The sequence below is a fragment of the Syngnathus typhle genome, linkage group LG11 (genome assembly GCF_033458585.1).
Source record: "Syngnathus typhle isolate RoL2023-S1 ecotype Sweden linkage group LG11, RoL_Styp_1.0, whole genome shotgun sequence".
Taxonomy (NCBI): domain Eukaryota; kingdom Metazoa; phylum Chordata; class Actinopteri; order Syngnathiformes; family Syngnathidae; genus Syngnathus; species Syngnathus typhle.
This window is the reverse complement of record NC_083748.1, coordinates 13215799-13240000: the sequence shown is the minus strand read 5'-3', so window position 1 is coordinate 13240000 and position 24202 is coordinate 13215799. Positions and strand designations below refer to the sequence as shown.

Below are 24202 nucleotides of genomic sequence, written 5' to 3'. Positions count from 1 at the left end.
ATCTGTCTTTTTTATAATGGTTTTGAATGATGCTGGATCTGAGTCCGCACGGAGGCCGTTCCACATTCGTTTGGGAGTCTGTGAACACCTGTTGCAATTGGACTGCTTTTGTGCTAAGTCAGTGCTTCTCAAATAGTGGGGCGCGCCCCCCTTGGGGGGCGCGGTGCTATTCCTGGGGGGGCGCGTGTGACCCTGGGGAACAGGCTTTTTTTTTGGCAGTACTAGAATAAAGTGTAATTGCGCGTTTACTACAGCAGGGGGCAGTGGCGCTCTCATTGTTCTGTCACGTTTGCGACAGTGCAACATTTTACGACTTACAAGACAAGTTAGGATAGTCACGGTGGGGAGGGGGGGCGCGAATAGTTTTCTTCTTGCTGGGGGGGGCGTAACAGAAAATAATTGAGAAGCACTGTGCTAAGTCAAGAGATTTTTGTTTTTGCACCTCCAGCCTACCTGTGCGCCGTTTGCATGTCCTCCCCCGCCCCCTTGGCTGCGTGGGTTTCCTGCTGGTTCTACGCTGGTTGATCCCACATTCTAAAAAGGTGAATTGAGCACTCTAAATTGTCCTTAAGTGGGATTGTGAGTGGTTGTTTATATGTGCCATGCAATTGGCTGACAACCAGTGAAACGGATGAGTTAACCGAACAGCACATTTTTTAGTGTTTCCAAAAGTGGGTCATCTCTTAATTTGGGGCTCTGATGGAAAGCTGGGAGTTTCTTGTCAGTACTTTTTGGGCTGTGTATTCTCGTTCTGTGTCGAGCATGAGCTTGTGTACAATATATATTGTGATTGAATTCATGGAAAGGTTTTAGGTAGCTTGTCTGCCAGAAGGATGTTTATATGTTAACTTTTTGATTTGATTTTGGTTTATTTGTACTATTCTGTCTCCTTTTTATTGTTTTTGGTGTTTGTTACGTTTTTTATTTTGTTGTGTTGAAATGTTATTTTTATTTCATTCAATTTGAATTTTGTTTGTATTATATGCTATTGGAATTTAATCCTATTTAGTTCTTGGTATGAAATTTTTATTTCATACTGATTCTTTTTTTTTTTCATTTCTGTTCTTATTGTTCTTATCTGTTCTTATTTCATGTCCTTCTTTTTTTTTTTGCATTTTATTCTTATCATTTCATCTTGGGTCTTTAGCCAACCTTTGACCCTGCCTTCATCTTTTAAGCATCCATTATGCAATCCACAAAGCTGCCTCCGCTTCTCCAGGGCGCCTTTGTACTTCTTTGAACGAGCCCCTTTTCTTGTTTACAAGCAGTTCTATGACCTCCACTTAATTGCCTCCACTTTTGCCCATCACATAGAGGCCAGGCCTCATGTTAGAGCAGACAGACATGTGTCGTATGTGTGTGTGTGTGTGTGTTTCCCGAGCCTGCTGGCGAGTCTACAGGTGTCAAGAGAGAACCTTACACCGTGCCTGGTGTTCTCTTACTTAGCGAGCTGCAGAGAAAGCTGCAGAGGAATCACTGAAACATTCATGAGCTTTTCTTACGCAAGAGAATCGAGCTTGTTGCAAACAAAATATCCTTTTTTTTTTTTGCTTGCAGCTGAGAATTCACTCCTTTTGACTTTGCAACTCTGGTTACTTTAACACCCCAAACAGGGAGTTTTTTTTTTTTCCCCCTCCTTTGAGTGGCTGCGTCCATAACGATGGGTCTGTATTCACACTGGAATGAAACTGTGTCTTAAATTAAAAAAAAAAATGATGTCAGAAACAACCTCTTCCTGTTCTCTGAGTGCAGTAATATAACTGACTAACTTGTTTTGCCTCTAGAGGTCACTTTTTATCCAAGTTGAACTAGATTAGACTCTTAGCACCATCTCTCTCTTTCTCTCTCGCTCTCTTTGTCTCTCTCTCTCTTGCTCCATCGCTCTGGTTTAACATAATATAAACAAAATGTAGATCATCATACAGACAAGTTGCGTCTTCATTGAAAAAATATTTAATTACCAATAGAAAGTCATACAATCAATCACCTGAAGTGACTTTATTAGTTGTGGCACTCGTATTAGTCGAGAAACGACATTGCACATATATACACAATTTCTACACTGGCATATTTTTATATGTTTCTTTTCCCCCCATTTTGATCACAGGAATGAATAACAAGATTTGAAAATGTTGTTTCTCTTGGAGTTCTTTGACTCTCAATGTTAAGCGCCCACAACCTGCTAAGCGTTTTTTGGGTGTGGGGAAGAAAAGCCTTCGCTGAGATTCGAATCCAGAATCTCAGAACTGTGAGGCAGAGGTGCGACCCACTATCCAATGCACTACCATACTGAAAATCACTCAGCAAATAAAAACAAAGGCAAAAATAAACAGGCAGTTTGTGCTTAAGGCAATATTGACTTGCAGGTTGCTGTATTAGACAGTCCTGATTGTTTGCCGGATGTGTCTTGCCTGACACGCGTGGAGTGTTTTGTGCTTTTTGCATCACACGGGGTGCACAAACTGGTACACCAGCCTCTGAGAGACGTCCGGTTTGCGGATAATGCCCTTCTTGTAGTACTGCCGGATGGAACGGCTCAGCTTGTCGTAGTTCATGGCCGGCCGGTTCTTCCTCAGGCCCCACAGCCGAGCCACGTGGGCCGAATCCTCGATCTTAAAAATACCTTACGACATGAGGACAAAGGCGTTTAGGAAATCATCTCATTAAAACAATGCGCAAATATTCAACCTTCTGTTTTAATGAAATGTATTTATACTTTTTATTTGTATTGTTTAATAGTATTTTACATGAAATATACAGGGAATTCTGAATGTATGCAATACCAATATAATTTTTTCTGTGAAAACTAAGCTTACAATATACATTTTTATCTACTGTACTGTTCCCACAAACATTTGCCCAATGTGAATTTGAAACAAATAATAATATACAAGTACCTTTGTCTTTGTTGAGCCAGCGGATGCAGCGTCCGTAGTTGTGAGGTTTGAGCAGAAGTTCCCGAAGGAATTGCCACAAGTGGATTGGTTGACCCGAACAGGAAGAATCTGCCTCGGACCAAAGCTCCTCGGGACCTACGTGTGTATGTTCATAAATAATTCATTCAAATGAAAACAACAAATGCATCCATTTATTTACACCCCTTTTTGTTCATGCCTGCCCCGGCCAGGTTCTGGTAACCCACGTTATGCCACTAGGTGATCAAATAGAGATGCACAGGTTAAAGGTTGACTCCATGTTGTATTCGGCCACCTACCTGGACTTTTGTTGTCTCCAACTGTGCACCTCTCTTTCATCCAGGCGGCTGCAAAGAAAATAACGATTACGTTCAATGCCATGTGCCAACGCAGCAGTGTCGGCTTTGCAACTCACTCGACTTCCATATGTCCAGGTGCGCGTGCAACGTGTCCCCGCACTGCGGCGAGCGCTGGCGGAAATCTTCCTCGCTCATGGCGCACAGGTCCTTTCCTGTCAGCTCCTGGAAGGTCCTCCCCGCGTGAGGAAGCCGGTACAGGTGCTCCGTCCACAGTAGCCACTTCTGAACGTTACCAACGTTCCACTCCATCGGGTCTAAGCCAACAAATAAAGCGAATCACAGACTTTGGTCAGTTAGTTTGGTTGGTTAACTAAGAGCTAACCAATACGAGACAATGAGAATAGCTGAAATAATCAAGTTGGGTGAGTAAAATTGCCTTTTTTCTGCCCTCTCCTCTTTCTGCACATGATAGTTGCAAAGTCAACACAGTTTTTACGACGACGCCTTTATGACAGCTTACACAAGCGTTCAAGAGCCTTTGCTGGTGTTTGAGGAGGCCTCGCCCCCCACACCGGCAAGGACTGTGTACACGTTGAACGCGGCTGTCACGACCTGACAGAAGCGATGCAAAGGTCAGGATTAAACACATCCTGGTGCGGGCAAACACTCGGGATATGATGGAGGAGATCTGTCATGCCGGATGAGCTGTGTTGATTTTAGGACTAAGTTCCAGTAGCTTAAATATCGCCGAATAAATAGAAAGAACTTCTTAAACATGTTATGGAAAACTCTTTGTTACGTTAACATGTCAGTTGGGGCGGGGGGGGTCAGCTCCCTTCTGCTGATGAAGGGGTCTGTGAGGGGTGAGGTATAGGTGGATGCACCTACAGTGAGGGCAAGCTCCTCCAGAAGTTGTCAATTTAGGGGAGGGTGTTTTGGGGGGAACAATGAAAGTATGAGAGTCAGAAAGAAGAGTCAGTCTGTCCCTCCTGCGACGTACCTGGCGTGATGTTGAGCAGTTTGCAGGCCGTCTCGATGTCCTTGAGCACCTCGCCCACCACCATGCTCTGCACTTGCTCCAGAGAGCGCTCGTCCTCAGCGCCGTCCATCCCCGGGGAGAGTCCCTGCCCCTGGCTGTCGATGACGGGGCATTGCTCCGGCTCATCTCGCTGCGCATCCATGCGAGTCCCGTTTGGGGAGGCCTCAGACACCTTGACGAGCCAAGCGGCGTCCTCCGTGGCTAGCATGTCAAAGCAGGGCAGGTAGAGGCCCGGCAGGCTGTTCGTCTTGGCCTCCACCAGGTCCCACTCTTCTCCGGAATCCCTGTTTTGTTCCAAGACGGTTAGGGAGTCCTCTGGCATTCCGATGCGGGATCCGTAAACTGTAATTTCCGCTAAACTTCCGATGGAATTGGACATAATGGACACCTGTGAATGGAACAAACAGGCCGCAGTGAAGCCATGAACTTTGGGCCGCATTTCCACCTCAGCACAAGATATAAAATTGTGCTGGGGTGTATAATATTTAGTAAAACATTTAGTAAGTATAATATTTGTTTATTTTAATAATAATAATTTGTTACTTGATTATATTATATTTCTTTAAAAGCATAAACATATTTAAAACATCTTTTAGTATAATAAGTCATAGTAGATTATGAATTAATATTTTTACAAATCATTTACTGTTCAGATTACTCACAACTATATAGAATACAATAATACATACAGCTATTAGATCACTCATCAGAATAAGAATTATTTGTAAAATGTTGCTCTAAGCGGCACTTGTATTTAATGATGGGTTAGCAAGCTCATCTCTATTGATTGATAACAACTCACAAAAGATCCTCGAGTGTTGTTTCAGCCCCTTTCGAGGTTGAAATAACCTCAGTTGTTTTGTCAATTCCTAAATGAAATCCAGTGGCAATACTTCAATCCAGTCGCTTCCGAGCATGGCGTCCACCGAGGAGTTCCATTGCAACGTCAGGCAAGAGCCCAAATGATGAGCTGCCTTAAATAGCCAAATACAGATGAGGTGTTGTTGGGGTGGGTCTTGGGGGACTGACCCCGCAGAGGCTTTAAGCCAGGCATGAGGCAAACTGGATTGGGCTAAATTTGTGGGTCAATGGTACAGAATAGTGGCTGCGTTGGGGGTAGCTGACCCGCTTCAGCCGCTTGACTTTCAAGGTGCCATCCGGGCAGCGGCCTTGCGGCTCCGCTGTCAGCTGGAGCTTTTTTAATCAAACTCGGCTCACGTAATGTGCTGGAAAACTTCGCGTTATGGAAGAGACGAAACAAGGTAGACCTGTTTTTTCTTCTTTTACGATAGCGTCGTAAGTGTTCTTTTATGGACCTCAGCCGTAGTCATCTCAGACCAATGGACGTCACGATGTGTACCCGACACAGGTGGCATACGAGAAGGCACTGGGCCGGCATCTTATCAGCAATAAAGAGATGCTTCGCACAGCACATGTGCTCTGTTTGTCCATATCCGCAAAGAATTAAAGTCACAATAGGAAGAAATGTTCAAGACCACCCATCAGGCTCCGGAAGACCTCAGAAAGCGTTTAAGATAACCAGCTGTGGTTTCACATACACCAAAACTCCACCGTTAATCAGTGAGTTGATCTGGCAGGCAATTGCTGGATCAGTCAATTGATTAGTTTGTCATTAAGTTCATAGTCATTCAGTTACAATGTTGGGCAGTTACTATTTTCAGTCAGTCCATCAGTTCGTTGCTCGGTCAGTAAGCAAATGATTCAGTTATAGTTCATCAGTCGACAATCCGTTGGTCGATTGGCTAGTTAGTTGGTAAGTGTTAGTTAGGGAGGGGTGACACAGTTAGTCAGTGCGGTCATTAGGTTTGTTAGTCAGTCAGTCGGTTAGTTAGCCAGCAATTCACTCAGTCTATGAGTAAGTTAGTCAAGTCAGTTCATTAGTTTGTCAGTTAGTTAGGAGTAAGTAGTTACTCTGGTTGGTCAGGTTGGCAGTTTGTTTTCATGATGTCATTTAGTTGAACCATGGTCAGCCAGTTAGTTGGTGAGTCAGTAACTTAGTCTGTCTAATATTCGTTTCCAATTCCTTAATAAGTGATGCTTTTATTTCTGTCCATGCTTGTCTCCTTAAACTTGAATGAAGTTATTCATCATCACACAGCAAAAAAGAAGCTGCCCCCCCCCCCCCCTCACGGTGTGTGATTCATTGATGCAGAGCCCCCCCACTGTAAAGTCGCCTCCTCATCTTCCTTTTATCTCCTTTTGTGTTGCCTCTAACATTTGAGTCTTTCTCTGCAGCCCGCCGCCGCTGCTGCTGCCGCTGCTGCTGTGTGTCAACTGTGCTCTGCGACAGCTTGTCCTAAGCACATTAGCAAAGCAAATTTAGCCATATTAACTTCTTCAAAACGGAAGACGGGGTACCGCTAAAAGGTTTCCGTGGGGCAGGGAGGCTTAAATCCCTGACTGATCTCTAAATGAGTTTGCTCAAGAAGCTCATATTCATTTGAGGAGCATTTGCTCAGCAAAGTCAGAGTCCCCACTGTGGGTGGGAAGCGCATCTTTTCCGCATAGGCGCTCCTATTCACTTGGAAGACGGCTGCGGCGTCGTGTTGGCTCGTGAGTGAACGATTCGTTCACATGAACGACTCCGTTCAGTGAACGAATCACTTCCTAAAGTGATTCATTCCTTTTTCAGTTCATATGACTTCCACCAGTAGGTGTCGATAATGCACATTGAAGCTGGTGCCACCTCGCCGTAAAACAAAACGAAGAAGAAAGACATAACTTGCCGTTCACGAACGAGTCGTGAATTGCATTTCCCGTTCACCTACTGAACGGGAAATGCAATTGATTGATTGATTGATTTCGGCTTTCCTTCCCGTGCATCAACGGATCAGTCAGTGAATGTGTTGCGTCTCCCTCCTGGCGTGAACTATGTAAGGCAGAATGTCGATTTACGATTTGCCAAGGAAAGAAAGAACCGTTCACTGAAACACCACTTCTTTTATGCACGTTTTCTCCAAGCTAACGGCTAACTTTATTGCATGAAGGAATGCGCCGTTATGCAACTACGGGAGCTTATGCTTCTCTTTGGGTGATCTTGATTTTATAACCCGTTTAGTAGTTTGTAAATAACGTGCATGCATATATACGCCTAAATATTGTTATCCAATATATCTACTGCATGACCATGATTTTTCCCTAATTGGCCTGTGATTAGGTACACCTAGAAATGGTGGTATACCTAATGGAGTGTCCGAATGACGTCACAGATCAAACAGCCAATCAGAAAGGAACAGTGTGTGTGTGTGTGTGGGGGGGGGGGGATTCGTTGAACGATTCGTTTGAGTGAACTGATTCCAAAGATTCAGTTCACTTAAATGCACATCACTAATAGGGCTTGAGGCCGTCTTTTGCTGGCCGTGCATGATTAGATTTCTCGCTACGACATTTACCTACAAAAAACACATCTCAGGGTTTTAAGACCGATTCTTTAAGAGAATGTTGTTATTTCCAAGAATTATTCGTAGTAGATACGGCATGTCTTGAGCCAGCTTAAAAAAAAAAACACCAATTCTGGTGGATGTCAACCCCAAAGTTTTCTTTACAATAAATTGTTGTATGTGGTACCACTAGTCTAAACACAATATTTTGATTAACATTGTTTTTGCAGAATATGAGTTAAGCAGCAAAATTCAGTTTTCAAGCTGAGCCGTGATTAGCTGTCTGTACTTCGACTAAGAGTTTTATAAATAATTTGACCACTTTTTTTCTTTTAGCAAAAGTCCATGTATTTGACTATGGTACCAGCTGATCACCAATGTTCCCCCCGCCGTGCGGAAAGACTCAACTTGTTGAGCTTACAATTAACCCGTTTGGTCCTCGTTCATCATCACGACAGCCAAGTGTTTAGATGTGAGTTAATGAGTAGAAGATGATCTTTTTGTCTTGGCATAGAAAGTTTTAGGGCTATCCTAAAAGCAGTAAAAACTCAAGTTAAAATAAGTTAAATAACACTCACCCAAACAATAAATAAAATAATGAGGTTAGGGAAGGTCATTTTTTAAAAATGTATTCAAATAACAAAAAAAGTCAATTTTAAAATAACATTGCAAAAATAAATGAATTCTTACTTTGCCTTAGTAGTTTTGAATGCTTAAAAATAGAGTTAATTGTTTTGGTGGGTGAAATGAAATAAAAGAGATTCCCATCGAACAAAACAAGTATTACATTAGGTAATAAACACAAAATTATGCAAGTTTATTCAATCAAATATTGATATCTTTTTTTGTTTCAGCCCAAATATTTTGCAATCAACATAAGTGGATGACCTCTTACCTGGGTTGGGATTCTCCAGCCGATGCTGTTGACTGTCACAAGATGAAGTGGCGTTAAGATGCGATCAAGTGTGACCACCTGAGGCCGTTGCTTTGGGACGAGGGTGCATTGGGAAAAACAAAACGGGATGTGGGGGCAATGCTGGCAGCTTTTATATATTGATATGTTAATATTAATGATGTGGGTTAGGTTGAGAGTCTCAGCCAGAAGGCCACCTGCACATTGGCCGGGAGTCAAAACACCTGCCAGGGAGGAGGCCAACAGCGAAGGAATTCCACCTCCATTGACAGCTTTTCCAATTTATAGGGCTGCCTTATTTACCTATGCACACAAGCTGTCGTGTGTGTGTGTGTGTGTGTGTGTGTGTGTGCGTGCGTGTGCATATCAGATCAGGTGGATGAAAGTGAAATGAGAGCATCATCAGCCAGTACGTGTGTGTACGTGTATCCGCCGACTTGCTTTGCTTTAGGGTTAATTTTGCAAAGAAATGTCTAGGCACAAATGATTTATAAATGTCACCCGGCACTAGGTAACTGCTCTGCAAAAATTATTATAGGTGTCATACACTTGCTAAAATACCAAGATGGATTGATGCACGGGGTCAGAAGATAAGAGGACATGAATCAAAATGCCATACTGTGCAAAAAGGCCAAGGGATTGGCAAGATAGCATGTTAGCTTTTGGCTTTAGTCATTTGCATGGCAGTTTCTCCGAGTGGCATGTGAACTTTCTTTCCGACGAAGAAAAACATTGACACGCTTCAGCGCTGGCGAGCTAATAGAAGCTAACAGACGCGGATGAGTCATGAGCAGGTGTACCCCGTGTCAACAAGGGGATGTGACCTCTCCCGCCCAGGCTGCCCCAGAGGAGTCGACAAACACCCTTTGGCCGAAGGCAATGGTGATTTTTAGAGAGGTCAAAGGTGACGTGATGCTGCATTCCACAGCCTTACCGTACCACGCAGCAGCTTGCAGGACCACCTTTAGTAATTATATTTCCTATAAGAATATACTATTACAATACATACTGTAATATACTGCAGTGTGAATGTAGCCAAGGTTTTATTGTGTGTGTGTGGTTTTCTTTTTTGTACATTATTTTGAGGTCACCAAATATCCACTGAAGGCTCAGGCTCGGACTTTTAGTAAATGTAGTTCATCTATTTTTGAAAGTCACATGGGTATTTTTTAATGACGTCAATTAAGTCAAGTTTATTTACAATAAGAAATAGGTAATTTATTTTTTAGCAAAAAGGGAAGTCGAATGATAGCAAGCCAAAATGTTGTGTTTATTTATTTATTTTATTAAACAAAGGATATGTAAAGACACTTGTCTCACATCTGCAGCATTTTCTGCTGTCCCATTAAAAGGTCTTGTCATTTATAACGACCAAGGCGTTCACTCCTTCCTGGTTGATAATAGTCACATAATCATATTCATATGAAACTGCCAGGAAGTCCATCAAGCAGATGGCACCCTGACCGTGCTATGAACTCCTAGAAATAAACTGAAACCCTTTGATTAATTTGACAGAATAAAAACAAACACTGACATAAATGAAATCCAATACCAGAGCCTCATCAGCAAATTTTTCATTTTTAGATTTGGCAACTCTGTTGACAAGGCAGATAGCTTTACAGTATTCGTGTGTGAGATTAAAATCAGCAAATGGTGCCCCCCAGCACCGACCCCCACTAGGAGAAACCCGTTCTTCATGATACTATCATCACAACCCCCAATTGGATATGGATATTTTTTGGCTGTCATATTATTTTCTGACAAGCTTGACAGAGCACCAATGAAAGGTGTGAAGCAGATGTGATATCGCAGAATCATCTGGAGTGTAAAAAAAAAAAGAAAGACAAAAGAAGATGTCAATATTTGTACATGCACGTGCAGGCACACCTTTAAGGTTAAACACCTTATGAATGGAAGCTTTTCCACTTTTAAACACACAGTTGAATGACATTAAAGATGATATATCGTGCAAAATTTACTTATCTTAGCTTATATATACTTTATATTTTATTGTGCACTTTGAGTCTCCAGGATTGTAGAAAAGTTTATTCTGGAAACGATGGACACAAAAGACCCCCGAGGAAAGAACAACAACAAAAAAAGATTTGGGGAAAAACAGTCAGAAATCGTCACTCCCCGTGAAATGACTCAAAAGCTAATCATAGAAATATTTTATAATATAATTAAGTCGTAAAAAAAAATACATGAGGGGGACTCGACAAACATTCTGACCACAGCGTGACAATTTTTCCCATTTTATTCTCCATTCAAAAATACACTTTCAAAGCCTCTGCCTGACAGAATAATGATAAAAATCACTTTCTTGAGGATCATTTGGTGCATGTTTAAACTCTTTAAAGCATGAAGAAAACAAACCTTTTGGAGGAGCTGGGTAGGAAGGGGGGGGGGGGGGGGGACGACAAAAGATGGTGACGATGCGTCCAAAACCCACGAAATAATAATTGAAAAAAATCATCATTAGCCGTTGGAAATAATGTTTGTGCAAACAGCAGTAACATATCATCAGTGCTGAATTTCACTCAAAGCGGAATCAGCGTCACTGTCGCCTTGAATTCATTGGAACACGCACCGGCACGCGCACACACACACACACACACACTTGAGATTTGATTTTTAGCACCACCTGCTGACCAAGAGTACAAATAAATAACAGGGATAATTCATGAGCGGGTTTGGAGCATTCTTCAAATGTTACACAAGTTCACTTTTCTTTGTCACTTGAACGCAACACACGCACATGCACGCACACATTGAGCAAAAACACACAAACGTGGAAAAGTACAGCCAGGCAAAATAAGACTTTTTGCCACCCATGGCTTTTTCAAACCCTTTTGCACGCTTTCAAAAGCCCACCCTAAAAACAAACACACACATTGTCCCACCATGTCACAGCGTGCCCCTGAAGTGTGGCCAGATTTTGTCTTTGGGAGAGTTGGTCTTCACAGGGATTGAAGATGCAATTGACGCCCGGAAAGTAAGGTAAGCCTTGGAGTAATCAATCAGATGCGTGAGCATGAGGTCAATCCAGGTGAACGTGCGGACTTTTTAAGGCCGACATCTTGTCGAGATGTCCCAGCGATGGTCAGAGTGTGCGGTGAGAAGATGCTTGAGGAAGAAAAAAGGAATTCAATCTGAAAGAAGCGCTGACGGGTGCGGGCGGGACATTCGGCCACCGCCGCCGTCTGCGTGCGAAGAGGGCTTTTGTGGAGAGTCGTTAGAAAACAACAGTTCCTCCGCGCTCCCCTTTGAGGACTTCCAGCGGTGAGGGACGCTCTAGCTCTGTCCGAACGGATATGGTCCATGAACACCCTGGAAAAAACAAAACAAACAATAGATATACATGAATAAGACGTTCATTTTAATACTATCACAGGTACAATACAAACATGACCATTTGAAATCCTAACCCTCGTTTGAAAGCCTAGTTTAACCCTACGTGCCATTAATAGCCGTACAATGAATCGGCGATAATTTGTCGAACAAACGCAACCCATTTGAAAGCGTACCTGTCCGCGTGTGAGCGGCGTCAGATTGGCCTGCAGGCCATTGGACGTCCTGTTGGCCGCATTATGAGCTGCCGTGTTCTCGCCGGGGCACTCGCTGCCGTCGCTGTCTCGCTTGTTCTTCTGCGGCGAGGCAAAGGGATTGAAGTCGTCTTGAACGTCGCGCTGAGGCTGCGTGTTAAATTCGGTCTCGAAGGACGACAGCTGCTGCGTGACGCCCAGGAGACCGCCAACTTCCACGCTCAGGATCACCCAGATCACGTCTGAAGACAAACGAATTGCAGATGTGCTTCACTCGACACGACGCACATCAATGTCATCGGTGTGACCGCTACTAATGATGGGAGTGACGTGAAACCCAAACTCTGGATTGAGTCCCTAATTTGGAACTGTAAGCCATTGCTTTAACTTGCACGATAAAACTCCAATCCTGCCTTGAAAGCCAAATCAGTAATAGTTGGGACAGTGTGCCGTACCTCCGTAGAACAAGCCGGTGGCGGTGCACATCCTCCACTGGCCCTGATACATGCCAGGCGACACGGGACTCCTCATCTGTACGCTGACGTCGGCCACTTCCCGAGGCTCCAGAGACTTCACCATTACCGTGTTGACGTGACCGAACTGGTCACCACCGATGTACTTGAGGCACACGCCCGGCGGCCATGACTCAGCGCCTACAGAAGTGAGTAGACATCATGTTTGCAAACGTTAGTTGCCGGGTCACTTCAACGAGTGAGAGACTGCCGCTTCCTTAATTGGAGACCAGTGCTGCAAATACACGTCAACCCCCCTCGTACCTGAGTTCTGTATCCTCCAGGTTTTTGTGAAGGGCGTGTCAGGCGGGACCGATTCGCCTTCTCCGATAGTCACGTCTTCCACAAACGACATGGACGGCGTGTTGATGCTGGGACTCTCAAAGTCATAATAAGCGCCGATGGCAGCCTGGAGGTTCCTGGTGGAAGATGAGATCAAAGATGACCATGATGCAAACGCCGGCAGAGTTGTGAGGCTTCACAGTCAAATTTAGAAGGTAGGAGTAGAACATCTTTGGAAGCCTCATTTCAAACTGACTCGAAAAACTACTTCAAAACGCTAACCCAAGTTTGAAATTGTCATTTGAAACGCTTGTTGGAAATGAAATCACGTTTTTGTAACAGTCTTTCCTATAATCACACTTTTTTTTTTTTTCAACATGCAGCAATTGGAAAATCGTACGTCAGACTACTAAGCACAAAGTAGTCTATTTAATCTTTTCCAAAGCGACTTTTTGGTTTCCGCCAACGCATCACGACCGATGACGTCACCACACGTATTGCGTGGCTGACGTAACGTAGCCTGAGCGCGGGCTAGCTCAAGCGAGCGGACGGCGCACGGGGTTTTAATTAACCCCCTCGGCGGGAAACTTGTGTTTACCTTTCGTTGAACGTGCTGAATGAGCCTTGTTAACGGCCAGTCGTCAAATAAACCCAAACTAACTTAGTGCTGTGTGTCTCGCCTCCATTTTATTAGCATAATAACGTGAGCTAACCAGCTAATTTACGGGGCTAATTCGCCGTTGCGTGACTCAAGTCAAACACTCCCGCGGGGCCGTCCTCCTTCACTTCATCCCCGCACTCACCAATTAGTCATGTCCAGGAAGAAGGCGCAGCCAGCGGGGTTGAGCTGGAAGCCCAGGAGTCTTTGGAACTCCGTGATGAGGACGTCCTTGTCCGTGGTGCCCATGCAGCTGAACTTCTGCATGAGCTCCGCGTCCACATCCATGTCCGTGCCCTCCATGGGGGTGGTGGGAGAGGAGGGAGGGCGGGGTAAGGGGTGGGTAGGGGCTTCTCTCTCAGTCGGGTCCGAGGCCCCGTCTAGCCATAACCAGCTGTTCCACCGCCACAACAACAAGCGTCAATGCGCATGGCACGACAGGGGGACGAAGTTTGACGTTGCAACAACCCAGCGCGTCACCCGCGCCAATCACGTTGTGGGTGATTACGTCATCTGTTGCTATTTGGAGCTCTCCTCCGATTGGCTCATCACGTGAGTTCACAAATTGCTCTTGCCGCGGAAAACGGATACGTGGAAACAAATACATGCGATCTATGTCATTATTGGAGCATTGCAACTATGTTTAATCCCCATATGTCTTATTTTGTGTGTGTGTCTTTCTCCAGTAACCACGCCTAATTTCCATCATTTGGGATCTTGGTACAGCGCTAACTGCCTTGGGAATACCTACAAAATGCCGCCTATTTGCCCAAATAAGGCACTATCATGTCTGTATGTAGAAAAAAAAAATACTATTTTTCGCAGGTGTTTGGAACCTTTGGGTTACATCTACGTATTGCATACCACCGCTTTCTTGCCGGAACACATTGTGGATAGAACGCATTTCTGGTCGGAACCTTAATCGAGAACACCACAGTGGCGGATTCGGATGCTGTCTCTATTCAAACATGCCGAAGTAAGTCGTTATATTCTTTGTGGCGCTTGAATCATTGCTCCCAAGCGTTCAAACAATGAAACGAACGTTAATAACTGTTAATATTGGAGGTAAATGTTCGAACACAACAGAATGAGTTGACCGTTTTTATACTGAAGCAGAGCGAGCTTTGTTCCGGCTCCGTCTATTTTCTGGAACGAAACTCGTTGCGAAGGGAATTTTAAAGACTATTTTTGTTAATTATAGTTATCATTTAATCATTATTAATTTGCTCGTAATTGGTCGCATCATATTGTGAGCACGTTTTAAAACTGATAGGGAGTAGTTGTAGTATCATTAGCTCTCTAGTTAGCCAGGATCGTACGCTGATCAATTGCTTTGCAAATGTGCACCCATTTTCCGGTGAATACAATTTAATAAATTATTCGACTTTGTAATCTCATCCACAGGTTTTACTGTGACTACTGCGACACCTACCTTACGCACGATTCGGTAAGCACGGCATCACGATTTCACTACTAAATGAAGACATTTGCATTGGTTGCATTCATCTTTCATCTGCTTTGGTTCTTCAGCCATCTGTAAGGAAGACACACTGCAGTGGGAGAAAACACAAAGAAAATGTGAAGGACTACTACCAAAAATGGATGGAAGAGCAGGCCCAGAGCCTCATTGATAAAACCAGTAAGCAAACTGGCGTTCGGTTGTGGCAGAAGGTCATTCGTAACAAATAAATGCTAATCTCCTATATATATTTTTTTTTTTCCCACCCACTTTTCAACAGCGGCTGCTTTTCAACAAGGAAAAATTCCCCCCACGCCATTTGCAGGTGCCCCCCCTCCTGGTAAGTCAGCAAGAAATGAACCATGTAACACTTACTGCGAGGGCCCTTTCGTTGTTTCTCGGATACTACAGTGTAGAATGTGAGGACAGTGACCCTGTCATGGACAAGACAAGATTCAAGTCTAATAAAAATATCTGGGTTTGACACAGGTGCTCCTCCACGTCCAGGCATGCTGCCCACGCCGCCCATGGCCGGTCCTCCCATGATGCCCATGATGGGACCCCCGCCTCATGGAATGATGCCTGGCGGACCCGGTACGACATTTATGCCTTTTGTTGAAGTTTGGAAAGATCTTTGAACGTACTCACACCTCCCGACATGTTCACGAGCAGGAATGCGGCCACCGATGGGAGCGCCCATGCAGATGATGCCGGGACCACCTCACATGATGCGTCACCCTCGACCCATGATGATGCCCGTCAGGCCGGGCATGATGAGACCGGACAGATAAGACTAGTGTCATTGATGTCTGCAGCTATTGTGAAGCGTTGGCGCCACACGGAGGCACTGGAGATCGATGACATTTTTATTCAGTTTCAACCATATGTTGTCTGTCTTGTATTTATTCCTACCTAATACCAGACACTCAACTTCAAGAGAAGAGATCTTTGTTGTACTTGTGTTCTCTTCATTCTACAGACACACCCATTTGAATCTTAAGTTTGACTTTGGACACTTTTAGATTTTTTTTTTTTTTACATTTCTCTGCTTTGTGAATTAAAGCAAGCATTTAAAACCCATGTCTTGCCCTTTTCATCTTCTCTGACCTGACGTATTGCAACTTCTACATTTTGATACCAATGCTAACCAAAATGAGACCTATCCTAAAATAAATATGCAGATGAACAACTGTTTTTACACAAATAATGCGTCATTGTTATAATTTGTTGTCGTTTGCAGCGGTGTACAGTACCAATATACAGCTTTGCCAAACTCACCTTTTGAAAGCATATTGTTGGATTGCCCCATTTCTCACACACACCAAATTGATAGCTAACTTTTTTTTTTTTTTTCCGAATAAACTGAATTGGGAAAATGACAATCAGTTTTGGTACAGATTTGTTAAAGGAATAAAGACACGTCATTACCTTTAGCTGCAAAATGATGTGTCTGGCTGCTTTTGGCTGCACGTCTTGACACTTCTGGAATATAAGAGCGCTCTCATTGTTATGCATCCTGTGAAATCAAATAAACACAGTTAAATACACACCCCTCTGTCTCAATCACAACTGAGCACTATTAGCACTGTAAAGGCATCCTATATGACACATGCACACAGAATATAATCCTATTCTTAATCCTACCAAGTGCATTCTGGGAAAATATTCAACCCACCCTGCATATGAGAAGAATGCAAACACTTGTCACGTGTATACATTCTTGTGAAAGCACTATACAAATAAAAATGATTCGAGCCATTCCTTCTGTACCGTGTAATAATATATATCGATAGGGGGAGCCAGAGAATCATAATGGCCTGACTCACTTGCAGGTGATTAATTACCTAAACGCAATGGTAAAGTCATCAATACAATAAAGAATTGTATGCAAACTATTTTGAGGCCAAACAATTTGATGAAAAAGCAAGCGTACAGTGATAATTGAGAATGGCCTTATGTACGGAGGGGTCGAGTACTCCCTGCACTATATCTGTCATTTTGAAGCGCAAGGACTTTGTCACGTGACGGTCACTAAGCACCACCCACACGTTCTCACACATTCATGCACATTTTATGCAGCGTCTGTCACGAGACGTAAGGAAAAAAAACTCTTTATGAATATTCAATGTGGCGCTTTTCTTCCATTGAAAGGGTGACAGACTGCAGAAGGGAGAAGTGTGCTGATAACCCTAGAATTCAGAAATCTAGAAAATCACAAAAGGGCCTGACTTTGATGTTTTTTTTTTTTTTTTAAAAGAGATTGCGGGTGAACTGATGATAAATACTGTACATGACGAAAAAGCTTCTCTAAAGCTTCTTCTCTAAAACCACAACACGTGTATATTTTAAACTGTCATCATTTTTGGCTGGTCCTTGTGACTTTAGGAAAAGTCTGCAGTCTGCGTTTGGTTGCAGATGCTGGCAAATGAATATTTAACACGGGAGGAAGGAGACTCACAGCCGGTGTCCACATAGTGTCCCGTGCTGGTGGGTGGCCCACCAGGGGGCCACAAGAGTGCTTTGCGGTTGGTAGGACGCACACTGCACTTAGTGAGGCAGAAGATGGAGGAACTAGAGCTCACAGTCACATTTAGGTCTTTGTGTAAGATGCCAAATTTACAATGAACACTTTTTCACTTCTGACCAATGAGATGAAAAATTGTCATTTTTCAAGAAATTGTTTGCAGTTTTGCAAGAATAATGTTGTGATACTACAAAAATTAATTTGTCTCTCCTTTAGAAAAAAAAAATCAAATTTTACAAGAAATTAGTTGTGGCATCCCTCAAGGTTGACTTTAAAGTCCCTTGATTTTTATTCAAGACTGAAAATCAGAACACTTTACAAGACTGATGTCGCAATCCTACATAATTATTCTTATGTTTTTAGAAGCGAAATGCAGTTTCAAATAATGGCACAAGTGGTGTAATGCAATTTTGCTGTATTTGATTAACCTGTAGGCAGACAAATTCCCTGTGGTGAATGTCACTGTATTTCATTCCTAAGTATGACATTGTTGAAACCACGCCCTTTTTTTTTTTTTTTTTTTTTTTGGACGAGGAGTTAAAAGTGGAAAAAGCTTCTCTATTTTTCATGTGGCCTCACCTCTGATGAAAGCACTTGCATGTTTTATCATCACATCGGACATATGCTGCATCTGTTCCCGAGTGCCAAGGAAAAGCACTTGCCAATTCGTGTCACTACTTATGGAGAGAGTTCCTGCTCCCAAAAGGCCGCATGTTCACACTATACAGTGTATACTGTATAAAAACATCATCACAAAAAAAAAAAGAAGACATAATGTGGGGAATGTTTTTGCACATTGTTTTTGTAGGAAGAAAAAATCTGCTTTAGGTTGAAGGTTCTGAAAAATCTCATATTTCACGTGAAGGAATTCTGACATTTATAAATTTCCGTGTATTCTTGGAAGACTTATGTTCTTTTATCCTTGAAAAAAGTAAGGCCTTTTTCTCATTGCATTCTTCCTGAAAAAATAAATGAAATACAAGATAAGCCAAGGTGCACCACGAGCAGTTTAAGTGATGATTGCGGCAAAAAGAAGCCAAAGAAAGAAATATGTTTTCTCTCTCGACCTTAGAAGCCTCAATTATTGCTCACGTTTGAGCTTATCTCCTGTGCAGACGTTTTCTTTCCTTCCCTCCTGTCAGTCAACAAGTGCAAAATTCATTTAGCAATTAATGGAAGCGCACCGGTCGTTATCGTGCCGTGCGCCAATCTGCTTAGCGCTGCTGTCTTTTCTTCAAAGTCAGCACTCTTTCTTTGTCCTACGACTTGAGCGTGTGTTTTATTTGATTCCCGTTCATGTGGGAGAGCATTTAGCAGAAAGCCATAACGCGCCACCAACAATGGCAACATGACAGCTGTGTTTTCTTTTGGTGTGTTTTTTGTTCTCCCAAGATTGTAATTTCAAGAGACTTGTCACAATTTTACCGGAATACAATGACAAAAGTTTTCATTCCTTTTTTTTGTTTTCAGAAAAAAACCCAATTGGGTTTTTAAATAATGAATAAGCCACACCAGAATGTTTGTGACACGGTTAGTTGCCGGAAAAATCTTACCCGGGGGGGTTGACTCCCCAGTCATCAACCTCACCGCACGTCACTTGTATTCTTATATTGTGAATGTGCAATTATTACAATAATATTCTAAATAAGGGATGACCGATTTGAATTTAATTTTGGTTAACCCTAATCCTATTTTATTTAAAAAGAAGCAGAATTACCCCCCCCCCCCTCCCAAAAAAAAGTACCTGAAAAAAATCTAAACCTACCAACCTAAATACAATCGGACGCAATGCCAGGGATAGCCACCAAGGGGTGCCCGAGGGTGACCGGACGGCGTGGCGGCCATCTTGGAAAAATCATGGTACCGTGAGTGTAAGGGACACCCAAAATAAGGACCTTCAGGTATGAGCAGATAGCAAATAAAGATACTGTGAAGATTGCAGTGGTCCCGAGAGATCACAGCAAACGGGACACCCTGCCAATGGGATCCCTATCGCAGATGTCACAACTGACGCTACAATAATAAAATGAAATTTGATAGTTAAATGTTTGAATTAGAATAAAAGTAAAATACCAATAAACAGCAATTGACAAAAAAGATTGACAGCTGAACATTAAAATCAATGAGATCGAAACTGTAGGGGATAAAAAAAAAAGAAGTAAAATAGTAAGATAGAGAATGGTATGAAATGGATAAGCAACTCTGGCACTCAACAGGGACAAAGGATGCAGCAATATTTGAAGACACACGACTCAGGGTTAAGAATCGGACATCCAATAAAGCCACGCTCAGGGCCGCTCGAAAATATATCCAAATTACCTGCAGTTACTGCTGGAGAATGAGAGGTAGTACACAAGAGATCCACAAGAGGGAGCCACCAGGAACCTGAATAAATGGGAACCGTGAGTGTAGGAAGTTTCTGAAAAAGTGACCCTCTGGAAAAAACAACAACAATAGTTTGGCCTTCCCTGGGGCCTTGCGGTGTATGAAGCACAGGGAAGTGGAAGGAATTAAATCCAGCATCTCCTTAGGTCGTGCGTTGTAATGGGACGAAGGAGATTGCTTAAGAAGTTATGAGCATGCTTTTGTAGGCTGGTTCTCACTGATCAGGGTGGTTGATCCTGAGCTCTTCTGTCTTGAGTGGCTTGACCTGGGTACCTAGCGGTGTTAACGAAGGGTCAAGCTGACGCAGAGTTTAAGTGCTCAGGGGCTCCAGTGCTCTTGGACCCCGTTCGGAGGAGAAAGGCAGCGGTTCACCGCGGCTGGTTCTCACTCTGATTGGGGAGGATTGATCCCCAGCTCTTCTGCCCTGAGTGGCTTGACCTGGATACCTAGCGGTGTTAACGAAGGGTCAATGCGACTCAGGGGGTACGTATGCGGCCCCCCTGAGTTCCGACTCTAGGGACAATGCACGCAGGGTGTGGTGGTCCAGAGCGGAAGGACCTTAATCGAGGCTCAGTCTTCTATGAGGGTTAGCCTCGCTCATGCAACAGCACATTGCACCACACACGTTAATATTGGACTCTAAATGGTGACCTGGAACAGGTTACCAATTCTTCCCCCTAATATTCACGTCCCCTAGTCCAGCTTAGGTGACTAGGCCGAGGATGCACCGGGACCTAGGCGATGTAGAGTAGGGTTTCTTTTTCAGCCATTCCCTCCACAGGTGTTGAAACACAGGTGAGTTCCCTCTAGGTACTTTGACTTCCCTGGTACCTCGCGATGGAGGAAGTACAGCAAAGTTGGAGGAATGGATCCAGCATCTCCTTAGGTTGTCCGTTGACACGGGACAAAGAAGGTTGCTCAAGAAGAAAGAAGCCTCTTTTACTTGCAGGTACAACCGGGAGGAGAGCACTGGGGAGGCACTGCTTAGTCAGGGCTGGCTCTAGTGCTCTTGGACCCCGATCGGAGGAGAAAGGCAGCGGTTCACCGCGGCTGGTTCTCACTCTGATTGGGGAGGATTGATCCCCAGCTCTTCTGCCCTGAGTGGCTTGACCTGGATACCTAGCGGTGTTAACGAAGGGTCAATGCGACTCAGGGGGTACGTATGCGGCCCCCCTGAGTTCCGACTTTAGGGACAATGCACGCAGGGTGTGGTGGTCCAGAGCGGAAGGACCTTAATCCAGGCTCAGTCTTCTATGAGGGGTAGCCTCGCTCATGCAACAGCACATTGCACCACACACGTTAATATTGGACTCTAAATGGTGACCTGGAACAGGTTCCCAATTCTTCCCCCTAATATTCACGTCCCCTAGTCCAGCTTAGGTGACTAGGCCGAGGATGCACCGGGACCTAGGCGATGTAGCGTAGGGTTTCTTTTTCAGCCATTCCCTCCACAGGTATTGCAACACAGGTGAGTTCCCTCTAGGTACTTTGACTTCCCTGGAGCCTCGCGATGGAGGAAGCACAGCAAAGTTCAAGGAATGGATCCAGCATCTCCTTAGGTCGTCCGTCGAGACGGGACAAAGACGATTGCTCCAGAAGAAAGAAGCCTCTTTTATTTGCAGGTACAACCGGGTGGAGAGCACTGGGGAGGCACTGCTTAGTCAGGGCTGCCTCCAGTGCTCTTGGAGCCTGATCAGAAGAGAAAGGCAGCGGTTCACCGCGGCTGGTTCTCACTCTGATTGGGGAGGATTGATCCCCAGCTCTTCTGCCCTGAGTGGCTTGACCTGGATACCTAGCGGTGTTAACGAAGGGTCAATGCGACTCAGGGGGTACGTATGCGGCCCCCCTGAGTTCCGACTCTAGGGACAATGCACGCAGGGTGTGGTGGTCCAGAGCGGAAGGACCTTAATCGAGGCTCAGTCTTCTATGAGGGTTAGCCTCGCTCATGCAACAGCACATTGCACCACACACGTTAATATTGGACTCTAAATGGTGACCTGGAACAGGTTCCTAATTCTTCCCCCTAATATTCACGTCCCCTAGTCCAGCTTAGGTGACTAGGCCGAGGATGCACCGGGACCTAGGCGATGTAGCGTAGGGTTTCTTTTTCAGCCATTCCCTCCACAGGTATTGCAACACAGGTGAGTTCCCTCTAGGTACTTTGACTTCCCTGGAGCCTCGCGATGGAGGAAGCACAGCAAAGTTGGAGGAATGGATCCAGCATCTCCTTAGGTCGTCCGTTGACACGGGACAAAGAAGGTTGCTCAAGAAGAAAGAAGCTTTTTTTTTGTAGGTACAACCGGGAGGAGAGCACTGGGGAGGCACTGCTTAGTCAGGGCTGGCTCCAGTGCTCTTGGACCCCGATCGGAGGAGAAAGGCAGCGGTTCACCGCGGCTGGTTCTCACTCTGATTGGGGAGGATTGATCCCCAGCTCTTCTGCCCTGAGTGGCTTGACCTGGATACCTAGCGGTGTTAACGAAGGGTCAATGCGACTCAGGGGGTACGTATGCGGCCCCCCTGAGTTCCGACTCTAGGGACAATGCACGCAGGGTGTGGTGGTCCAGAGCGGAAGGACCTTAATCGAGGCTCAGTCTTCTATGAGGGTTAGCCTCGCTCATGCAACAGCACATTGCACCACACACGTTAATATTGGACTCTAAATGGTGACCTGGAACAGGTTCCCAATTCTTCCCCCTAATATTCACGTCCCCTAGTCCAGCTTAGGTGACTAGGCCGAGGATGCACCGGGACCTAGGCGTTGCAGAGTAGGGTTTCTTTTTCAGCCATTCCCTCCACAGGTGTTGCAACACAGGTGAGTTCCCTCTAGGTACTTTGACTTCCCTGGAGCCTCGCGATGGAGGAAGCACGGCAAAGTTGGAGGAATGCATCCAGCATCTCCTTAGGTCGTGCGTTGACATGGGACAAAGAAGATTGCTCAAGAAGAAAGAAGCTTTTTTTTTATAGGTACAACCGGGAGGAGAGCACTGGGGAGGCACTGCTTAGTCAGGGCTGGCTCCAGTGCTCTTGGAGCCTGATCAGAAGAGAAAGGCAGCGGTTCACCGCGGCTGGTTCTCACTCTGATTGGCGAGGATTGATCCCCAGCTCTTCTGCCCTGAGTGGCTTGACCTGGATACCTAGCGGTGTTAACGAAAGGTCAATGCGACTCAGGGGGTACGTATGCGGCCCCCCTGAGTTCCGACTCTAGGGACAATGCACGCAGGGTGTGGTGGTCCAGAGCGGAAGGACCTTAATCGAGGCTCAGTCTTCTATGAGGGTTAACCTCGCTCATGCAACAGCACATTGCACCACGCACGTTGTCATGTCATGAACATCACCGCACGTTACTGCAGCACACTCATCCAAAACTGAAAACTGTCCGCAGCCATGGTAACAAACCGAGTGAATAGTCAAGTGCTGTCTGTATTTTTTTTTTTTTACTTTGCAACACGTACTTACAAAGTGAATGCCAGAGTCTATTTTTAACAGATATTCTTTTAGTTCTGTTAAAGTTAGAAAGGCTAAAAGCTTTAAGGCCAGGTGGATGCAGACCCATCACTAAAAGAAAGTTTGTAGTGTGAGCAAACGTTTTTGTTTATTTCCCCGTAACAGGATAAACGGTTTGTAAAATGAAGGGCTGGATTCGCAATAGTATCCTCAACTAGCAAAATGTCAGTGTAATTATCCAAAGTCTCATTGGAGAAGTCCATAGCTGTCAGTGACGACCACCAATTCGAATTTGCAATGGTAAATATTAAATGGGCTTAAGTTTATCATTGCCAATCCTTTTCAGGAAAGGAAAATTGCTCAGGATATCCTAAAAGTCTTCAATTTTGGTATATATACTTTTAAAACTTGAGGGGATCAGTCCTTGGCTGGAGCCATTCAAATCTGTCAGGGGTTATTGTCATCATCCTCCTTTGCTGATGGCACAATGGGAAACATGGAGCAGTGCCCAGTCCTTTCACTGACACATACACTCAACTCACACACACACACACACACACACACACACACACACACACACACACACACACACACACACACACACACACACACACACACACACACACACACACACACACACACACACACGTGCATACACTTACACGTGCACTGTTTATCCTCTCTGATTCTCTGCAGCGTGCTAAATTAATTTGCTCTCAATCTTCACGCTAATGTGTCGATGTTGTGCCGTGCGTTCGCTTGTCGTACGAATTACCTGTTTATTTATAGATAGTCGTTTTCCGCTGACAAGCACGGGGAAACGTCT

At 44.5% G+C, this 24202-nt stretch overlaps 3 protein-coding genes across 3 annotated transcripts; 1 reads left to right on the top strand and 2 right to left on the bottom strand.

Annotated features, from left to right (window-relative positions):
* Window positions 1–1937: 1937 nt before the first annotated feature.
* Window positions 1938–8808, bottom strand: LOC133162853 (SAM pointed domain-containing Ets transcription factor). Its single transcript, XM_061292334.1, has 6 exons — window positions 8550–8808; window positions 4215–4641; window positions 3331–3528; window positions 3215–3262; window positions 2898–3032; window positions 1938–2623 (listed from the first exon to the last, which is right to left on the bottom strand). Exons 2-6 carry the CDS (start codon window positions 4630–4632, stop codon window positions 2445–2447), a joined length of 978 nt encoding a protein of 325 aa, XP_061148318.1. The 5' UTR covers window positions 4633–4641; window positions 8550–8808; the 3' UTR covers window positions 1938–2444.
* Window positions 8809–10806: 1998 nt separating this feature from the next.
* Window positions 10807–14032, bottom strand: ilrun (inflammation and lipid regulator with UBA-like and NBR1-like domains). Its single transcript, XM_061291828.1, has 5 exons — window positions 13710–14032; window positions 12889–13043; window positions 12568–12765; window positions 12095–12354; window positions 10807–11897 (listed from the first exon to the last, which is right to left on the bottom strand). Exons 1-5 carry the CDS (start codon window positions 13865–13867, stop codon window positions 11862–11864), a joined length of 807 nt encoding a protein of 268 aa, XP_061147812.1. The 5' UTR covers window positions 13868–14032; the 3' UTR covers window positions 10807–11861.
* Window positions 14033–14424: 392 nt separating this feature from the next.
* snrpc (small nuclear ribonucleoprotein polypeptide C) lies at window positions 14425–16103 on the top strand. Its single transcript, XM_061291829.1, has 6 exons — window positions 14425–14540; window positions 14969–15011; window positions 15095–15203; window positions 15304–15363; window positions 15513–15617; window positions 15696–16103. The coding sequence occupies exons 1-6, from the start codon at window positions 14533–14535 to the stop codon at window positions 15812–15814; spliced, it is 444 nt and encodes a 147-aa protein (XP_061147813.1). The 5' UTR covers window positions 14425–14532; the 3' UTR covers window positions 15815–16103.
* Window positions 16104–24202: the final 8099 nt, after the last annotated feature.

What these genes read in the sequence shown, in the direction of transcription:
- LOC133162853 (XM_061292334.1), bottom strand. Translation starts at nt 4,632, where the DNA reads ATGTCCAATTCCATCGGAAGTTTAGCGGAAATTACAGTTTACGGATCC. An exon ending in CCTGGACATATGGAAGTCGA is followed by an intron (nt 3,263 to 3,330) that starts GTGAGTTGCAAA and finishes TTTTCTTTGCAG; the next exon opens with CCGCCTGGATGAAAGAGAGG. An exon ending in TGGAGACAACAAAAGTCCAG is followed by an intron (nt 3,033 to 3,214) that starts GTAGGTGGCCGA and finishes ATACACACGTAG; the next exon opens with GTCCCGAGGAGCTTTGGTCC.
- ilrun (XM_061291828.1), bottom strand. Translation starts at nt 13,867, where the DNA reads ATGGAGGGCACGGACATGGATGTGGACGCGGAGCTCATGCAGAAGTTC. An exon ending in CTGGAGGATACAGAACTCAG is followed by an intron (nt 12,766 to 12,888) that starts GTACGAGGGGGG and finishes TCACTTCTGTAG; the next exon opens with GCGCTGAGTCATGGCCGCCG. An exon ending in CACCGGCTTGTTCTACGGAG is followed by an intron (nt 12,355 to 12,567) that starts GTACGGCACACT and finishes GTTTGTCTTCAG; the next exon opens with ACGTGATCTGGGTGATCCTG.
- snrpc (XM_061291829.1), top strand. An exon ending in GAGCCTCATTGATAAAACCA is followed by an intron (nt 15,204 to 15,303) that starts GTAAGCAAACTG and finishes ACTTTTCAACAG; the next exon opens with CGGCTGCTTTTCAACAAGGA. An exon ending in AATGATGCCTGGCGGACCCG is followed by an intron (nt 15,618 to 15,695) that starts GTACGACATTTA and finishes GTTCACGAGCAG; the next exon opens with GAATGCGGCCACCGATGGGA.